The 13,635-nt window shown below is 46.6% G+C and overlaps 1 protein-coding gene across 1 annotated transcript in view; it reads right to left on the reverse strand.

Moving 5' to 3' along the window:
- Nucleotides 1-296: 296 nt before the first annotated feature.
- Nucleotides 297-13,635, reverse strand: part of SNX1 (sorting nexin 1) — a 42,879-nt gene continuing 29,540 nt past the window's right edge. Inside the window, exons 5-15 of the mRNA XM_015568470.1 lie at nucleotides 13,539-13,582; nucleotides 10,816-10,957; nucleotides 10,093-10,171; nucleotides 9,549-9,624; nucleotides 6,537-6,650; nucleotides 6,253-6,346; nucleotides 5,010-5,215; nucleotides 2,528-2,671; nucleotides 1,921-2,001; nucleotides 1,374-1,445; nucleotides 297-729 (exon numbers count right to left, since the gene is read on the reverse strand). Of these exons, the coding sequence (XP_015423956.1) occupies nucleotides 679-729; nucleotides 1,374-1,445; nucleotides 1,921-2,001; nucleotides 2,528-2,671; nucleotides 5,010-5,215; nucleotides 6,253-6,346; nucleotides 6,537-6,650; nucleotides 9,549-9,624; nucleotides 10,093-10,171; nucleotides 10,816-10,957; nucleotides 13,539-13,582 (1,103 nt within the window). The 3' untranslated portion in view covers nucleotides 297-678. The remainder of the gene's footprint in view (nucleotides 730-1,373; nucleotides 1,446-1,920; nucleotides 2,002-2,527; nucleotides 2,672-5,009; nucleotides 5,216-6,252; nucleotides 6,347-6,536; nucleotides 6,651-9,548; nucleotides 9,625-10,092; nucleotides 10,172-10,815; nucleotides 10,958-13,538; nucleotides 13,583-13,635) is intronic.

The raw sequence follows: 13,635 nt of genomic DNA on the forward strand, positions 1-13,635 counted from the left end.
CGCCCACGCTGAAAACGGACTTCTGCGCATGGGCCATGAAGTTTCAATCGCACTGTACGTGCACGCCCGCACGTGGGAATTTTGTGGAAGAGCCACACTCAAGGGGCCAAAGAGCCGCATGTGGCTCGTGAGCCGCGGTTTGCCGACCACTGCCCTAGGGAGCAGCGGCACAAAGCTGTGAACTCCTGCCGAGAGAAACTTACTCCACCTGGGCAGCGCCTTGGTTAGGAGTACTCCCGACCTGCTTCCCAACTGCACCCCAGCCTAAAGGAAAAAGCACCACAGTCTGAGTCATGTGACCTGATTTTAAAATATTTTATTACATAATCTTTTCATGGCACCATCAGGAGTAACAGAAAACGTTATTCCCAGTTCCTAACCACATCCTGAAAAATATACATATGTATTTATATATTTATATCAATACTCCACCCTATCCCATAATTCCACCACCTATTATAGGTCTTTTGCTTAAAGCAAGAAACTATTCTCTCAGGTAAGAAAATATATATGGAAGCTAAATGCAGTAAGGGTTAGAATGACGGGACAGCTGGTGTGGGGCAGGGTGGAAGGGGAGAAGTCAGGTTAGGCAGGATGCGTCAGGGTCCAGCAGAGGTGGAGGAGGACAGTGTATAAAAAGGCAGCGTCGGGCAGGTGGGCTCTGGTGTCCTTGGTCCATTAGGAGATGGCCTTTGCCTCAGGAAGGAAGGCTTCCCAGTACTTTGCCAGCTGTAAAGAAGTGGGGACAGTAAGCACGTGCCCCCATCGAGTGGCAGAGCCCGAGCTTGGAAGGGAAGTAAGCACAGAGTCATGGCACTCCCCCACGAGCCTCAGCCACCCCCACAGGGAGGCCTGAGGTGAGGTGGAGCTGAGGAAATGGCCAGCCACACGGCCCAATATCCCTCCAGACCTAGAATAATCTCTGAAGACAGTCCTGGTTCTGCCCCAGAGGAAGCACCCCGTGGAGGTCACAGCTTTGCCCAGCTCGGTTAGCTCCTCGCAGTGGGGGCCACTGTTCCACATATGGATTGGGTTAGGTGGTATCAAGGGGTTAAAGGGAGAGGAGACTTGGGGTTTGTTCTTAAAAACAAACTCGTTTTAGGATTAGGGCAATCCTGCTTAGCAAAAGACCCTATTGGATGTTCCATGTTAGAGCAACAGGGCCTACTTTTTTTTTTTTTAATATATTTTTATTGATTTTTTACAGAGAGGAAGGGAGAGAGATAGAGAGCTAGAAACATAGATGAGAGAGAAACATCGATCGGCCGCCTCCTGCACATCCCCCACTGGAGATGTGGGGTTTGCCATCCTGTCACAAAGCCACAAGCAGGCAGCTGGTCTGTGGAGCACGCAGTCGTGCGTAACTTACATACCTGCTGCTGTGAGTACAGGAGCGTCTCAAGGTACTTGATCACGTGGTTTCTGAAGTCCTTGGATTTCTCTTTCTATAGGAGACAGGATTCTACACTGACCACCCAGACTGTGCTTCTTCCCCTCTCGATAGGATGGTGGTGGGTACTGCTGACCAGTGCTGCACAAGCTCAGGAAGTGGAGCCAGCAGCTGGAAGAGCTATCACTTCCAGCCAAACAGCCTCTGCCAAGGTCTTTCGAGGTTTTTTGTATGGCGGGTGGGAAGGGGAGGAGACAGGACAGGAGACCACAGGGTATATGACAGCTGCAAGTTTTATTTTGTGTCTAACTGTTCTAGTTCAGCAGCAACAAGTGCCTTAGGAACAAACACACAGACGTGAACATGAAAACACACACACACACACACACACACACAGCCACTCCTTTTCACAACAACTGCCAAGTTACTGGCAGCTCCACCTGTCTCTCTACTCAACAGACTTGGACAAAACCAACACCACTACTAAAGCAGGCACGGCACACCTGTGAGAATAAGATCTTCTATCTCACCTCAAAGCGTATCACTTCTTTTCGGACCACAGCTGAAATCCTTTCAAAGTCCCTTTCATACTGAGTCACCCGAGACTCCCACTGGGAAGAAAGAGGAAAAAAAGGATCACTTAACATTATGGTATCATTATTAGTCTTTGTCTTTGGACAGCAATCCTATATTTGAGACCTCAATTGGTCATTCTGTCTGTCTGCCCCTCTGGGTAAGATCAGATAGCGTGTGGGGATTTAGCGTGTAAGTAGGAGTCTGGCAGAAGGCCTTGGGGCTGGCTGGAAGGGATGCCTGGTTTGCAGGCTGATTCTGCATCTGGGAAAGCTCATAACTGCAGAGCTCTGGTCAGGTCCTCACCAACAAGGCTGGCGCCCAAAGAACTGAATTTGTTCCCACCGGGGGGCATAGCTGAATTACCTTTTCCAAGACCTCGCCAGGACCCTTCCAGCAGAGACTGACTGAAGTCTGGGTGAACGGGAAGAGGAAGAGGGCAGGCCTCAGGGCCAGCCAGCAGCACCGTCCTTCACACTCAGTCACCTCTCTCACCTGAGGGGCCTGCCAGCATCGGGTGCAAGGGGACTAGCAAACAGCCTGTCAGGCTGCTCGGGGCCTCACCTCCACGATCTCGTCCTTGGCCTGCTGCAGCTTGTCGGGCTTGTTGGCCCACAGCAGCCGGGCCTCAGCCTCCCGCTTCTTCTGCAGCGCGGCTTGAGCATCCTGCCAGCGCTGCCACGTCTTCATGCGCTGGTCGAAGGCCGCCTGTGGGTGAGGTGTTGGGGAAGAGCACACCAGCCCTCAGGAGCTCCATCGGCTCCGCCTGGGGACTCTCCCAGTGGCGGGGCTAGGGAAGGGCCGGAGCAAGGGCAGGTTTCGCAGCCCAGTGTTAGTGCCCAGCTGAAGTTTAATGTCAAAAGCAGAAGCTTGGGTAAGACTCCTCTCCCAGCCTCCGGAGGGCCAGCGCCATGCTGCTGCGTGCCACTCCCAAGGCGGGATGGCTGGGAGCACCAGAGGCGGCCTGAGGCCAGTGCCCAGTACGACAGCTGCTGAACGCCTCCCTCAGGCCAGCCAGTCCATGAACCTACACACTCGTCCTGAGTGCTTGCCATGTGCGAGGAACTACCAACACAGTGGGAAATGAAACACACATGGCTTTCCTTTCATGGAGCTTATACTCTACTGGAAAAGGCCGGCATTATGTTAATAATCACCAATAAGTAGTTACAAGTATGCAGAGTACAGAGAAAACAAGCAGGTACTTTAATAAACTGGGGACCTAGCTTAGCCTGGGAGATATATCAGGGAAGGCCAACATAAGAAAGCAACCTTTAAACTGACAACCAAATACAGGGTTAGCTCAACAGATCTTTAAACACTTAAAGCCCCCTCAGGGACATGGTGCTATTGCCCCATCCATACACTCAATTGCTCTAGGCTATCAAGTGCCCCAAGAAGCTCCCTAAATCCACTTGATGGTTTTCCCTGGTTCTAGTCACCTGCCCACAATCAAGATTTCCAGACGACAGCTGTTGGCCTAACCAAACCATCCCACATCCCCACTGGCTTTGCAGGCTTCCAGACACAGCCTGGGGGAGAGATGTGTGCCTGTGGCCAGCCTTTCAGCCCTGTTCCATTTGCTCCCCTTCCTGGCATAACAAGTTCCCTGGAGGTTTTTGAGGTACAGGGCTTTGCCGAAACTTGAACCTCAGGGAGTGAGATGCCACCAAATTTACTTTCCCCAGCAGTGCCACTAGGATCACTTGAAATTTCTTAACAGCTCAAAGTCAAAGGATTAGGCAAAGGGTGACCTCATACCCAAGTAAGACTCAGGGCTCACAGCGGTACAGCCCAGCTTTGGGGAGAGGTAGAGGAAACCTGCTCCCTCTTTATTCTCACCACCAGCTCACGACCATGAGGAGGGCAGGCGAAGTCTCAGGGAAAAACCCAGCTGGCAGCTCTGCACTCTGAGGCCTGCTGCCCCAGCAACTGGAGCTTTAGGCCAGGCCTCGCTCACCCCTGTCCACAGGGGCTGCCCCTGCCCAGGCACCATATCCAAGCTCTGCCCTCCAGGGATCCCAAACAATGCTCCTCTCTGACAGGTTCCCCAGAGAGTGCTCTTCCCTGGAATGGCTCTCCAGTCTAAGCAGTCTGACCAGTTCCAACAATTCCAAAGCAGGTCATCTTTCCAGCTCTTATCACTCTGGGTTAGCAAACCAAAACGCAAAGTGACAGGACAATGAGCAGGCCCACAGAGGAAACGGAGCCCTGGCAGCTCGGCTCCTGACAGCACAGGAGCCTCTGCGCAGGGAGATGGGGGATGGGGAGTGAAGGTGGCTCCGTAGCAACTCAGAGGCTCATTCATTCTGGGCCCCTCAGATCAGAGGCAGACGCAGGCCTTACAGGGCTCTTTCCTCTGTCTCAGGGATGTCATGCGAGAGCCAATCCCACTTCCCAGTGAAGCTCCCTGGGCTGCTCCGAGAGGTCATGGGGAACCAGCGTCCTGGTCACCAGGAGAAAAGGTGAGGTGCTTGACCTGAGGGGCAGGTTGCAGTGTTGTTACCAGTGTGGTCAGCACAGCACACAAAGGGCTCTGGTGACAAGCTCTCTCAGCCCCTGGCCACACTCCTCCATGCAATGCCAAGCTGGTTCTGTGTAGTTACCTGACTGCTCACATTGGAGGACAAGTGGAAGCCAGCAAGAGCTCTTACCAGGGCAGAGCCACTGCTTACTGTTAAGGAGGCAAAGACCAAAGGACTGAGGAAATGACTGCGCCAGGGCGCCATGACATAAGCCTTGCTTGAAGAAAGGAGCATGAGGACGCTGTCCAGCTTCAATAATAAGGAGGGGCGTATTGGGAATTCAAGAGTGGTCTTTTCTCCTAATGCATTTAAAAAACTGGCTGTGGGCCTCAAAATGACTTAGCAATAACCAGCTAACAGTTAAATGGATTTCTTGGTTCAGACAGGATGCCTTCTCTCTTGAGAATAGAAAAAGTTTCAGCTATTCTGAAGTATAATGAATGAAACTTTTTTGGGAAGGGGAAGAGCAAAGGGAAGACAAATGAAGTCAAGGGGAGGAGAAAGAGGAAACAGAAGCTTACTCGGACTATGGCCAGGAGGCGAATGTAGTCACTCAGGAGCTCGGCAAGGAGGAAGAAGTCACTGTTGGCCTGTTCTTGGTGGAGCTGCTCAACTTTTTCTTCCACCTCAGCCAGCTGGGAGAGCGCCCGTGACAAGGCTGTGTTGTCCTCTGAGCTCCCAAGCATGGCTAGACTCTTGGCAAACTGGGCCGTGTTCAGCGCTAGCTCTGGAAGGAGGAAGACAGCAGAGCCTCTTACCTCACAAGGAAAAGGGACAAGTCAAAAACAAAATGACACAAAAACAAAAAAAGAAAAGGGACAAGTCAGCTGGTGCCTGGAGTGTCTCAGCGATGCTGCCCAGTCACACCACAGTCAACTGCATTCAGAAAGTGAGGGAATGCAGCATGGCCACAAGAATGGGGAGAGGCACCTGTTGGCGTGAGTTTCACTATCTGGGTCTACCTGGGAAAAGCAGCTCCACTATTCCTGAAGAGCCAGAGGCCAGTTAATGCTAACAGGCCAAAGGAACGATTCTGTTTGTGCTAGAGCTCATGGTAAGAAGCCTGTCTGCATGAGAGTGAATGCTGTGCACGCTGCACAGTCTTGCATATTCTACAGCAGGACAAACTTTTTATGTGAAGGGCCACATATTTTAAGCTTTGCAGGCCACATTTGGTCTTACGTGCTTTTTAAAAAATTCATCCTTTAAAAATGTAAAAACCATTCCTAGCACAGCAGTAGGCCCTGGGCCAACCCTTGCAATGGTCTCATTCTAATGGTTTTTGACTCTTTAGGTTTCTGGTGACCCACCATGCTTAAGGCAGAAAAGGAAAGCATTCAAACTTGGCAAAATTTACTAGCCCTTTAGCAAATCTCACGAGAGAAAAATGAGAAAGGGTTAGGAGACATACCTGGTTTCCCTCCATTTACAAATTGCTCATTTGACCAGGTAGCTAAAGTCTGTGATATCATTTTGTGGATATAAGCCACCAACTCAAATCATACCAACAGAAGCCCACGTCCCAGGTCTAGCTGTACCTGGGATGGCTCCCTGCCCAGGTAGACAGTACAAGGCCCACAGTGACTGAGTCATGTTTCTTGCCAGGAGATGCAGGCATATCTTTTTGATCGGAACATCAGGACCAGGTGGGCAGAAAATTTCAATTTGAGTGGCTGAGAGGCTTGGGAACAGCATGCCCTCCCATGTCCAACTCACTGGAGACATCCATTTCCCCCGGCTTCAAGTGCATTCAGGGGTTGTTACCTTTCCTATGGTTGACTAGAGTTTCTACAACAGCATGCAGTTTCCGCAAGCGCTGCTCCTCACACTCGACCTCCTGGAGCTTCTCCTCAAACCACTGAAACACACAAGCCCAGAGCTTTAATGGAAGCTATTCACACAGGTACAGCACAGTCTTTCCTTAGCAGTTTTTAAAAAAGGAACTGAATTATCTTAAAAAGAAAGTCTCTAATTTCAGAAATTTCAGGATTCCTCAGGGCTTCCGATCTGTAAGTCTGAGGGAGTGGGGGCAGCACAGGGCTACTCACAATGTCTGATTCATTCATCTTGATGGTCATTTTGCTAACTGCATCTGTGGCTTTGTTGAACATCTTGAGGAGACCAGCGCCACTCAATGTCTGGGTACCCACAGCACGTGGCAGCTACAAGACCAAGAAGGCGGGGATGGCAAGTTATCTGCTGCCCCTATTTTAGGTTCAGAAGAATTAGTATCTATCAGATGGCATGCCCCAAACGTGCCAAACAAATTATTTGAATTGTAGATTGTTGTTTTCAAAGGCAGACACATCTATAACCAGCATGTACAGGAAAAAAAGTATCAAAGGACCATGCTAAACAGAATCAGCAACATTTTCTGCTTTTGATAGTGTATGCAGAAAGCAATGTATGAATGTTATGGGGCCAGGTGACCTCATGTTGAGATTGCCTGCGCACCCAGGCATGAAGTGCTTAAATATCAAGTATGCTTTTGTCAAAAGTCAAAATTTCCTTTGGATTAGCATACTCTGCACACACCTGGACTTAAGGTCTTGAAAGTCTCTGAAGTTGTGCTCTAATTCTATTTGGATTTTCCCCAGTGATTAAAGATACAAGGACAGGAATGTTATTTATTCAGATTGTGGCTATGTTTAGCAATGATCTAATTAAGCAAAAAAAAAAAAAAAAAAAAAAAAGAGCCAAATATTTATAACCATTTGATTGGTTCAGTCTTTAAGAACTTTCCTAAGGCATGAAGGGATGCTGAAAAATCTATATATACAGCATACCATAATGAAAAAGTAGATTTAGGACACTTAGGGCAGTAATCCTCAATATGGCATTATTTTGCCACGCCCCCACGCCCCCTCCCCCCAATCTGGCTATATCTGGAGATAATTTTGGTTGTTCAAACTGGGAAGGGGGTTGCTACTGGCATCTAGTGGATAGAGCTGTACAATGCAAAGAAGGATCCAACCTGAAGTGTCCCCAGTGTCCAGTGTACACAAACCCTGCTCTAGGGGAACGAAGTGGGATAAGTGGGTGAAATGGAAGAATGGACTTAGGAATATCGGAGGAGGAATGAAAAGATTTAAAGCGTCAGACAGAACTTTTAATTAAAAAGTTACATTTTGGGGGTGGTAGGGTGGGGGGAGGAGACCCATACACTTAGTAGCATTTTCTTTACTAGAATACTAGATACTTTTTGCAAATTAAAAATTAAAACAAAATGAAAAATACAAAATATAGTCCTGTCCTTTTATTTATTTCCTTCTAGTTTTCTTTCCTACGAGATACATTATTTTATTATAGCGTTTCTTTTTTTTAATCCTTGCCCAAGGATATTTTTCCATTGCTTTTAAAAAATATATATATTTTTATTGATTTCAGAGAGGAAGGGAGAGGGAAAGTGAGATAGAAACATCAGTGATGAGATTGATGGATCGGCTGCCTCTAGCACACCCCCCATTGGGGATTGAGCCTGCAACCCAGGCATGTGCCTTTGACTGGAATAGAATGTGGGACCCTTCTGTCCCTGGGCTGACACTCTATCCACTGAGCCAAACTGGTTAGGGCTCCATTGATTTTTAGAGAGAGAGTGGAAGAGGGAGGGAAAGACAGAGAGAAATATTGATGTGATAGAAACACATCAATTAGTTGCCTCCTGCACGCACCCTGACTAGGGCCTGAGCCAGGGAGAAGCCTGCAACCAAGGTACACGCCCTTGACCAAAATATAACCCGGACCCTTTGGTCTGCAGGCTGACACTCTATCCACTGAGCCAAACTGGCTAGGGCTCTACCGTTTCTTTTGATCCTTAATGACTAACATATTTGTTTCTTCTTTTTTTTTTTTAAATATATTTGTTTGACTTTTTACAAAGAGGAAGGGAGAGGGATAGAGAGTTAGAAACATCGATGAGAGAGAAACATTGATCAGCTGCCTCCTGCACACTCCCCACTGGGGATGTGCCCACAACTAAGGTACATGCCCCTGACCGGAATTGATCCTGGGACCCTTGAGTCCGCAGGCTGATGCTCTATCTGCTGAGCCAAACCAGTTAGGGCGACTAATATATTTCTATACTTGTATTTTCATGCTGTTTCATGTTTCACTTTTTATCATTATTTTAATACTAGAGGCCTGACGCATGAAATTTGTGCGCAGGTATGGTCCCTAGGCCTGGCCTGTGATCAAGGCCATCTTCCCCAACTGTCTGCAGCCAGCCCCCCCCACCATCCCTAGTTACCAGTTCTCCATTGGGTGATTGGCGCCTGATGGCTGGGGGAAGGGACAGAGAGGTCGACTGTCCCTGCCCAGTCGCCGCCCCCGCCCCTGCCGTAGGTTGCCATCATGCGATCAGAGCCTGCCAGCCAGGGAAAGGGACCAAGAGGTGGTCAGTGCACCTCATGGTGACTGGTCCAGTGGTTGTTCTGCTGTTAGGGTCAATTTGCATATTACCCTTTTATTATATAGGATATGCTTCCAGCAAATATATATAAACATTTCTGTAAACTTTGTTTATGATGAGAACAAAGTACTTGCTGTATTGATATGTTTTACTTAATTCTTCAATTGTTAGCAATTGGGCTGTCTCCAATTTCTTACAATCGTGAATAGCCTACAGATAGCCTGTAAAAAAAAGACTGTTCACTTGAATCAATACTTTTGCTACATGGCAGTTCTGTGGTTTGTGGTAACTGGTTTTGAACCAATGCCCCTCAGCTCCTGGCACACAAAAAATGTGTTCAATTTGAGGCAAGTAGTAACCTATGAAAGACATGCCAAGGACTTGCCAAATAGATCACTGTGTTGATCCAGTAAGAAAACCAGATTGCAGTGTGACCTCTACAACCAGTTGCTTTTGACTATAGGCAGAGCTTCTTTTCTTTCAAAGGCTGAAAAATACCTGTCACTCATAGGTGTTTACAGAGTAGGATATAGTCTGGTACTAGCCTATATGCATGTTAAATGTTCAAATATTCATTGAATGAACTAGTTTCATTTCGCGAGGGACAGCTATCAATTATGAAATTCAATTATGAAGTCTGTACAATACTAACCTCTTCTTTTTCCAAGAACTCCCTGACATCAGGGTCCTGTAACATGGTAGGATGGTTCACAATCCTCTGAAGGTACCTATAGGGTAAGCAGTTATCTGGTTAGTCAGGCTAGCCTCCCTGGTTCTGAGTGTCAGAAGAGTGCCGGCAGGGTTACAATGTCTTTCATTGCTTTAAAATGTCCTCAGATAAGGCGCTTAAGTGTAACTCTGCTTGTAAGCACATTCAAGTTCATGTTCTCCACATTTCTAAAAGGGGAAGAGAAATAACTGGTCAGAAAGAGACCTCAGTTATTCATATTTGACTGTCCAAGGAGAGGAGGACTGCCTGCCCACTCAGGATGGGGAAAGAAAAGAAGATGGTCTGTTCCTGAGCTGAGCGGGTACGAGACTTAGGGAAAGCCAGGCACACTATGAAGGTGTAAATCTTTCATTCACCCAAGTTTCTCATCTCTACTAACTCCAGTGAACATCTCACAGTTGAGTCTAAGGTTTCAGCTTCTCACTAGTCCTCATGTTACTGAGGAAAATGGTTGTATGGCACTTACCTTTCTAGAGCAGCCCTCCGTTTTTCAAGAAATTCTGCAGAAGAGGAATCTTCTTTCCCGACTTTTACTTTTGTCATTCCTGGAATGGAATTTAAAAAGCAAAAGTAATTAATAATCATCATGAAAAGAGCACACCTGTAAGAAAGCCCATAGGAGGAAAGGCAATGAGAACAGCACTGCAGAACAGAATCAAAGGCCACTTCAATGTCATGAGCATTAACCAAAGGTCCTTTACACATGTCATTTGTGAAATTAGTCTTGAAGTGCTGAAGGATCTAGACTCTGGGACTTGCAGAGTCTATGTTTTCTAAAAAGGGGTGGTGGTGGTGGTGGTGGTATGGGACTCTGAGTATAGATCAAACATCAACTGAGGATGATGGGAAGGTTCCTTTCCCCCAACCCCCATCCAATTTACATTTCAATTTGGAAGGAACAGCAATCATTTAAGTCTCCTAGATACCAACACACACACACACACACATACACACACACACACCCCTACCTGTGGAAGCTAACACTAGGATATTCTACTATACCAAAGGAAAGAGAACATGTCAAAACGTGCTATTTCTTTAGACCTCATGAGCCTTATAGGAAAATACTGGAAATATTTCTTTTCTAACCACAAGACTCTACAGTGTTACATGAAGTAGTTTCAGTAGAAAATATATTGCAGAAGAATGCAAAGGAAACACCCAAGCGGATTAGAGAGCACAGGCTTACCTATTAGGCTCTTCTCAGGTGGAGGAGGGACAATGAAGCCATTCTGAGAGTGTTTCTCTGACAGCTTCTCATAAAGACCCAGAAAGTCACTAAATCTTCTTTTCACTGCAAACTGTTTACTTCTGAACATTGGTAAGCTCGTCTTGGGGACAGAAAAAACAGAAGGCAGTTTCATTCCAAATAAGGAATGAAGGAGTATCTTGAAAATTGTCCAGCTGACATCAAAGGCATTTATTTCCCAGATCCCTGTCTCAGCCATCTGGTAAATAACTTTCTCCAAGGCTGAGATTCTTAAATTTTTGGAGCTATAGTTACCTTTGGCTATCTGGAGTCTACAGAGCCCTTCTCAGAATAATGATTTTAAATGCATGAAATATATAGGATTACAAAAGGCAGCCGATTAAATTCAAGTGTACAGTTTCATTCCCAGGTTAAGAACCCTTGCTCTAATCAACCGAAGGACTTGTATGTATATAAGCCAAACCAATGGACATGGACAACAGGGGGATGAGAGCAGGAGTATGCGGGGGGGAGGGAGAGGGTTAATGGGGGGGGATGAGGACACATTTGTAATACCTTAACTAATAATAATAATTTAAAAAAAAAAAGAACCCTTGCTCTATGGAAACATGTTAAAGCTAGAATTCTATGGTCACCTATAACCCATTCTTCCTGCACTGACTTATTAAGGATGTTAGCTGCTGGAATTAAAGCAGCCAAACTAAAGATAGACTAAACAGTGCTTCTAAGGGGGAGGATCAGATGAAATGTCTAAGCTGTACACACTTTAACCCCTAAGGTGTCACAGGATATAGAATTTACAGGAGACAGAGAAACAAGTAGTAGAGAGACAACATAAAGCAGACTTCTAGTAAAAAAGACTAGGCCTGTATGAAATGAGAGATCATTTAATACTCACCAGATAGGCAAACTTTAAGGAGATTGGCCTTGCCAATGATTAACAAGAAAGTGTATCAACAGGAACTTTTACACAGCCAATGGGAGTATAAATTGGTGCAAAGACTAGGCTGTATTCCTTTCCAACATCTGCATGACCCAGGGGAACTATTCGTGGCTCTATACCCTAGAGCAGGGGTCCTCAAACTACAGCCCGCGGGCCACATGCAAATACAAATATTGTATTTGTTCCCGTTGTTTTTTTACTTCAAAATAAGATATGCGCAGTGTGCATAGGAATTTGTTCATAGTTTTTTTTTAAACTATAGTCCGGCCCTCCAACGGTCTGAGGGACAGTGAACTGGCCCCCCGTTTAAAAAGTTTGAGGACCCCTGCCCTAGAGAAACTCTTCTATGTGTACACTAGAGGACTATGCAAAAATGTTCATAATTCATAACTATAAAAATAGCAAATATGCCAAATATCTATTATATAAAAGCCTAAGTGACCATTACAACTGAATAACCAGAACAACCCGTTAATCAGTTGGCTATGATGTACAATGACCATCAGGGGGAAGCTCCTGCATTAAGCGCCTGCCCCCTGGTGGTCAGTGCACTCCCACAGCCAAACGCCCGCAGCTGGCCAACCTCCCAAGGTCTCTCCCCCTGGCCGGTAGGCCCCAATCGGCCCACAGTGCTGCTGCGAGGAAAGGAGGTGTGGAGGGAGGCGGGGAACGGTGTGGTGATGGGGCAGCCATTGCCTCCTCTCCTGACCTCATCGTGGCCTTTGGGCCCTGGGCTGGGACAGGGGAGTCAGGGGTGGGTGGCAGCGGATGTAGCCCCTTTCCCAGGGGGGGCTGAAGGCTGGCTTCCTCCTTGGGGCCGGCAGCCAACCTCCTGGGGTCCCTCCCCCTGTCCCTGCCCCCTGGTCAGCAGGCCCTGATTGGTCTGGCCCCAACCAGCCCTGATTGCCAGCCAATTGCCTAGGGACCCCACCCATGCACGAATTCGTGCACTGGGCCTCTAGTTCACAACATAAAAACAGATAAGTATTTATGTTATAATCACACAAAAAACTAACTATAGCTACACACAATATGGATGGGTTGAGGAACAATCCTAGTAAAGAAAGCACTATTTTCAGCATGATGCCATTTTTATGAAATTCAAGGACAGAGCAAAACAGTATATTGTTTAGGGATACACAAATGAAGACTTTTTAAATAAAGGAGTGACAACTCAGAAGAGTAGTCACCTCTAAGGTGTGAGGCAGGAATATGACAGGGAGAGACACAGGTGGGATTCAATGGTACTCATCTTAAGAACGGTGGTAGATTCAGGGCTTCATTTTTTATGCTTCATAACGTGCATACAACATTGTGTAAGTTTTGTATGCATTAATATTATATAAAAAAGGAAGACCAGACCTAAGAGCAAAAGGTTAGGGAAAGCATTAAAATAAGTTCCACATAGGAAACCTGAGAAGAACTGACAATTTTTAAACAGGTGATAGTTTGGGGCAGTCCACCAAACTAGCTCTAAGCCACATAGTTCCTCAGAGGGACAGGACTGTATCAGATACACTGCATATCCTAATAAAACTTAGAAAGTTTCACACTGAAATGTTAGCTCTCTGGAAGAAAAGTGGAAAGGTTTGGATGAGATTACCAAGGGGATGCAGGCTTGCTCCATCTTGAGGAAACTTGAAGGAAGATTTTGGCAAAGAAACTAAATAAATACCCAGAAATAATCTGAATGATGACCTTCTTGGTATAAGCACCCAAGTCTACTAAGGTAGCCATCAGAAGGGTCACTTGGACTCACCTGTGTTGTAACTTTGTAGGCTACATAGGCATTCATACCATCCCCTGTGGGAGAACAAGAAAGCAGTAGAGGATTATTCTTTAAACCAAAGCAGTGT

Source organism: Myotis davidii, unplaced genomic scaffold (assembly GCF_000327345.1).
Source record: "Myotis davidii unplaced genomic scaffold, ASM32734v1 scaffold461, whole genome shotgun sequence".
Classification (NCBI taxonomy): domain Eukaryota; kingdom Metazoa; phylum Chordata; class Mammalia; order Chiroptera; family Vespertilionidae; genus Myotis; species Myotis davidii.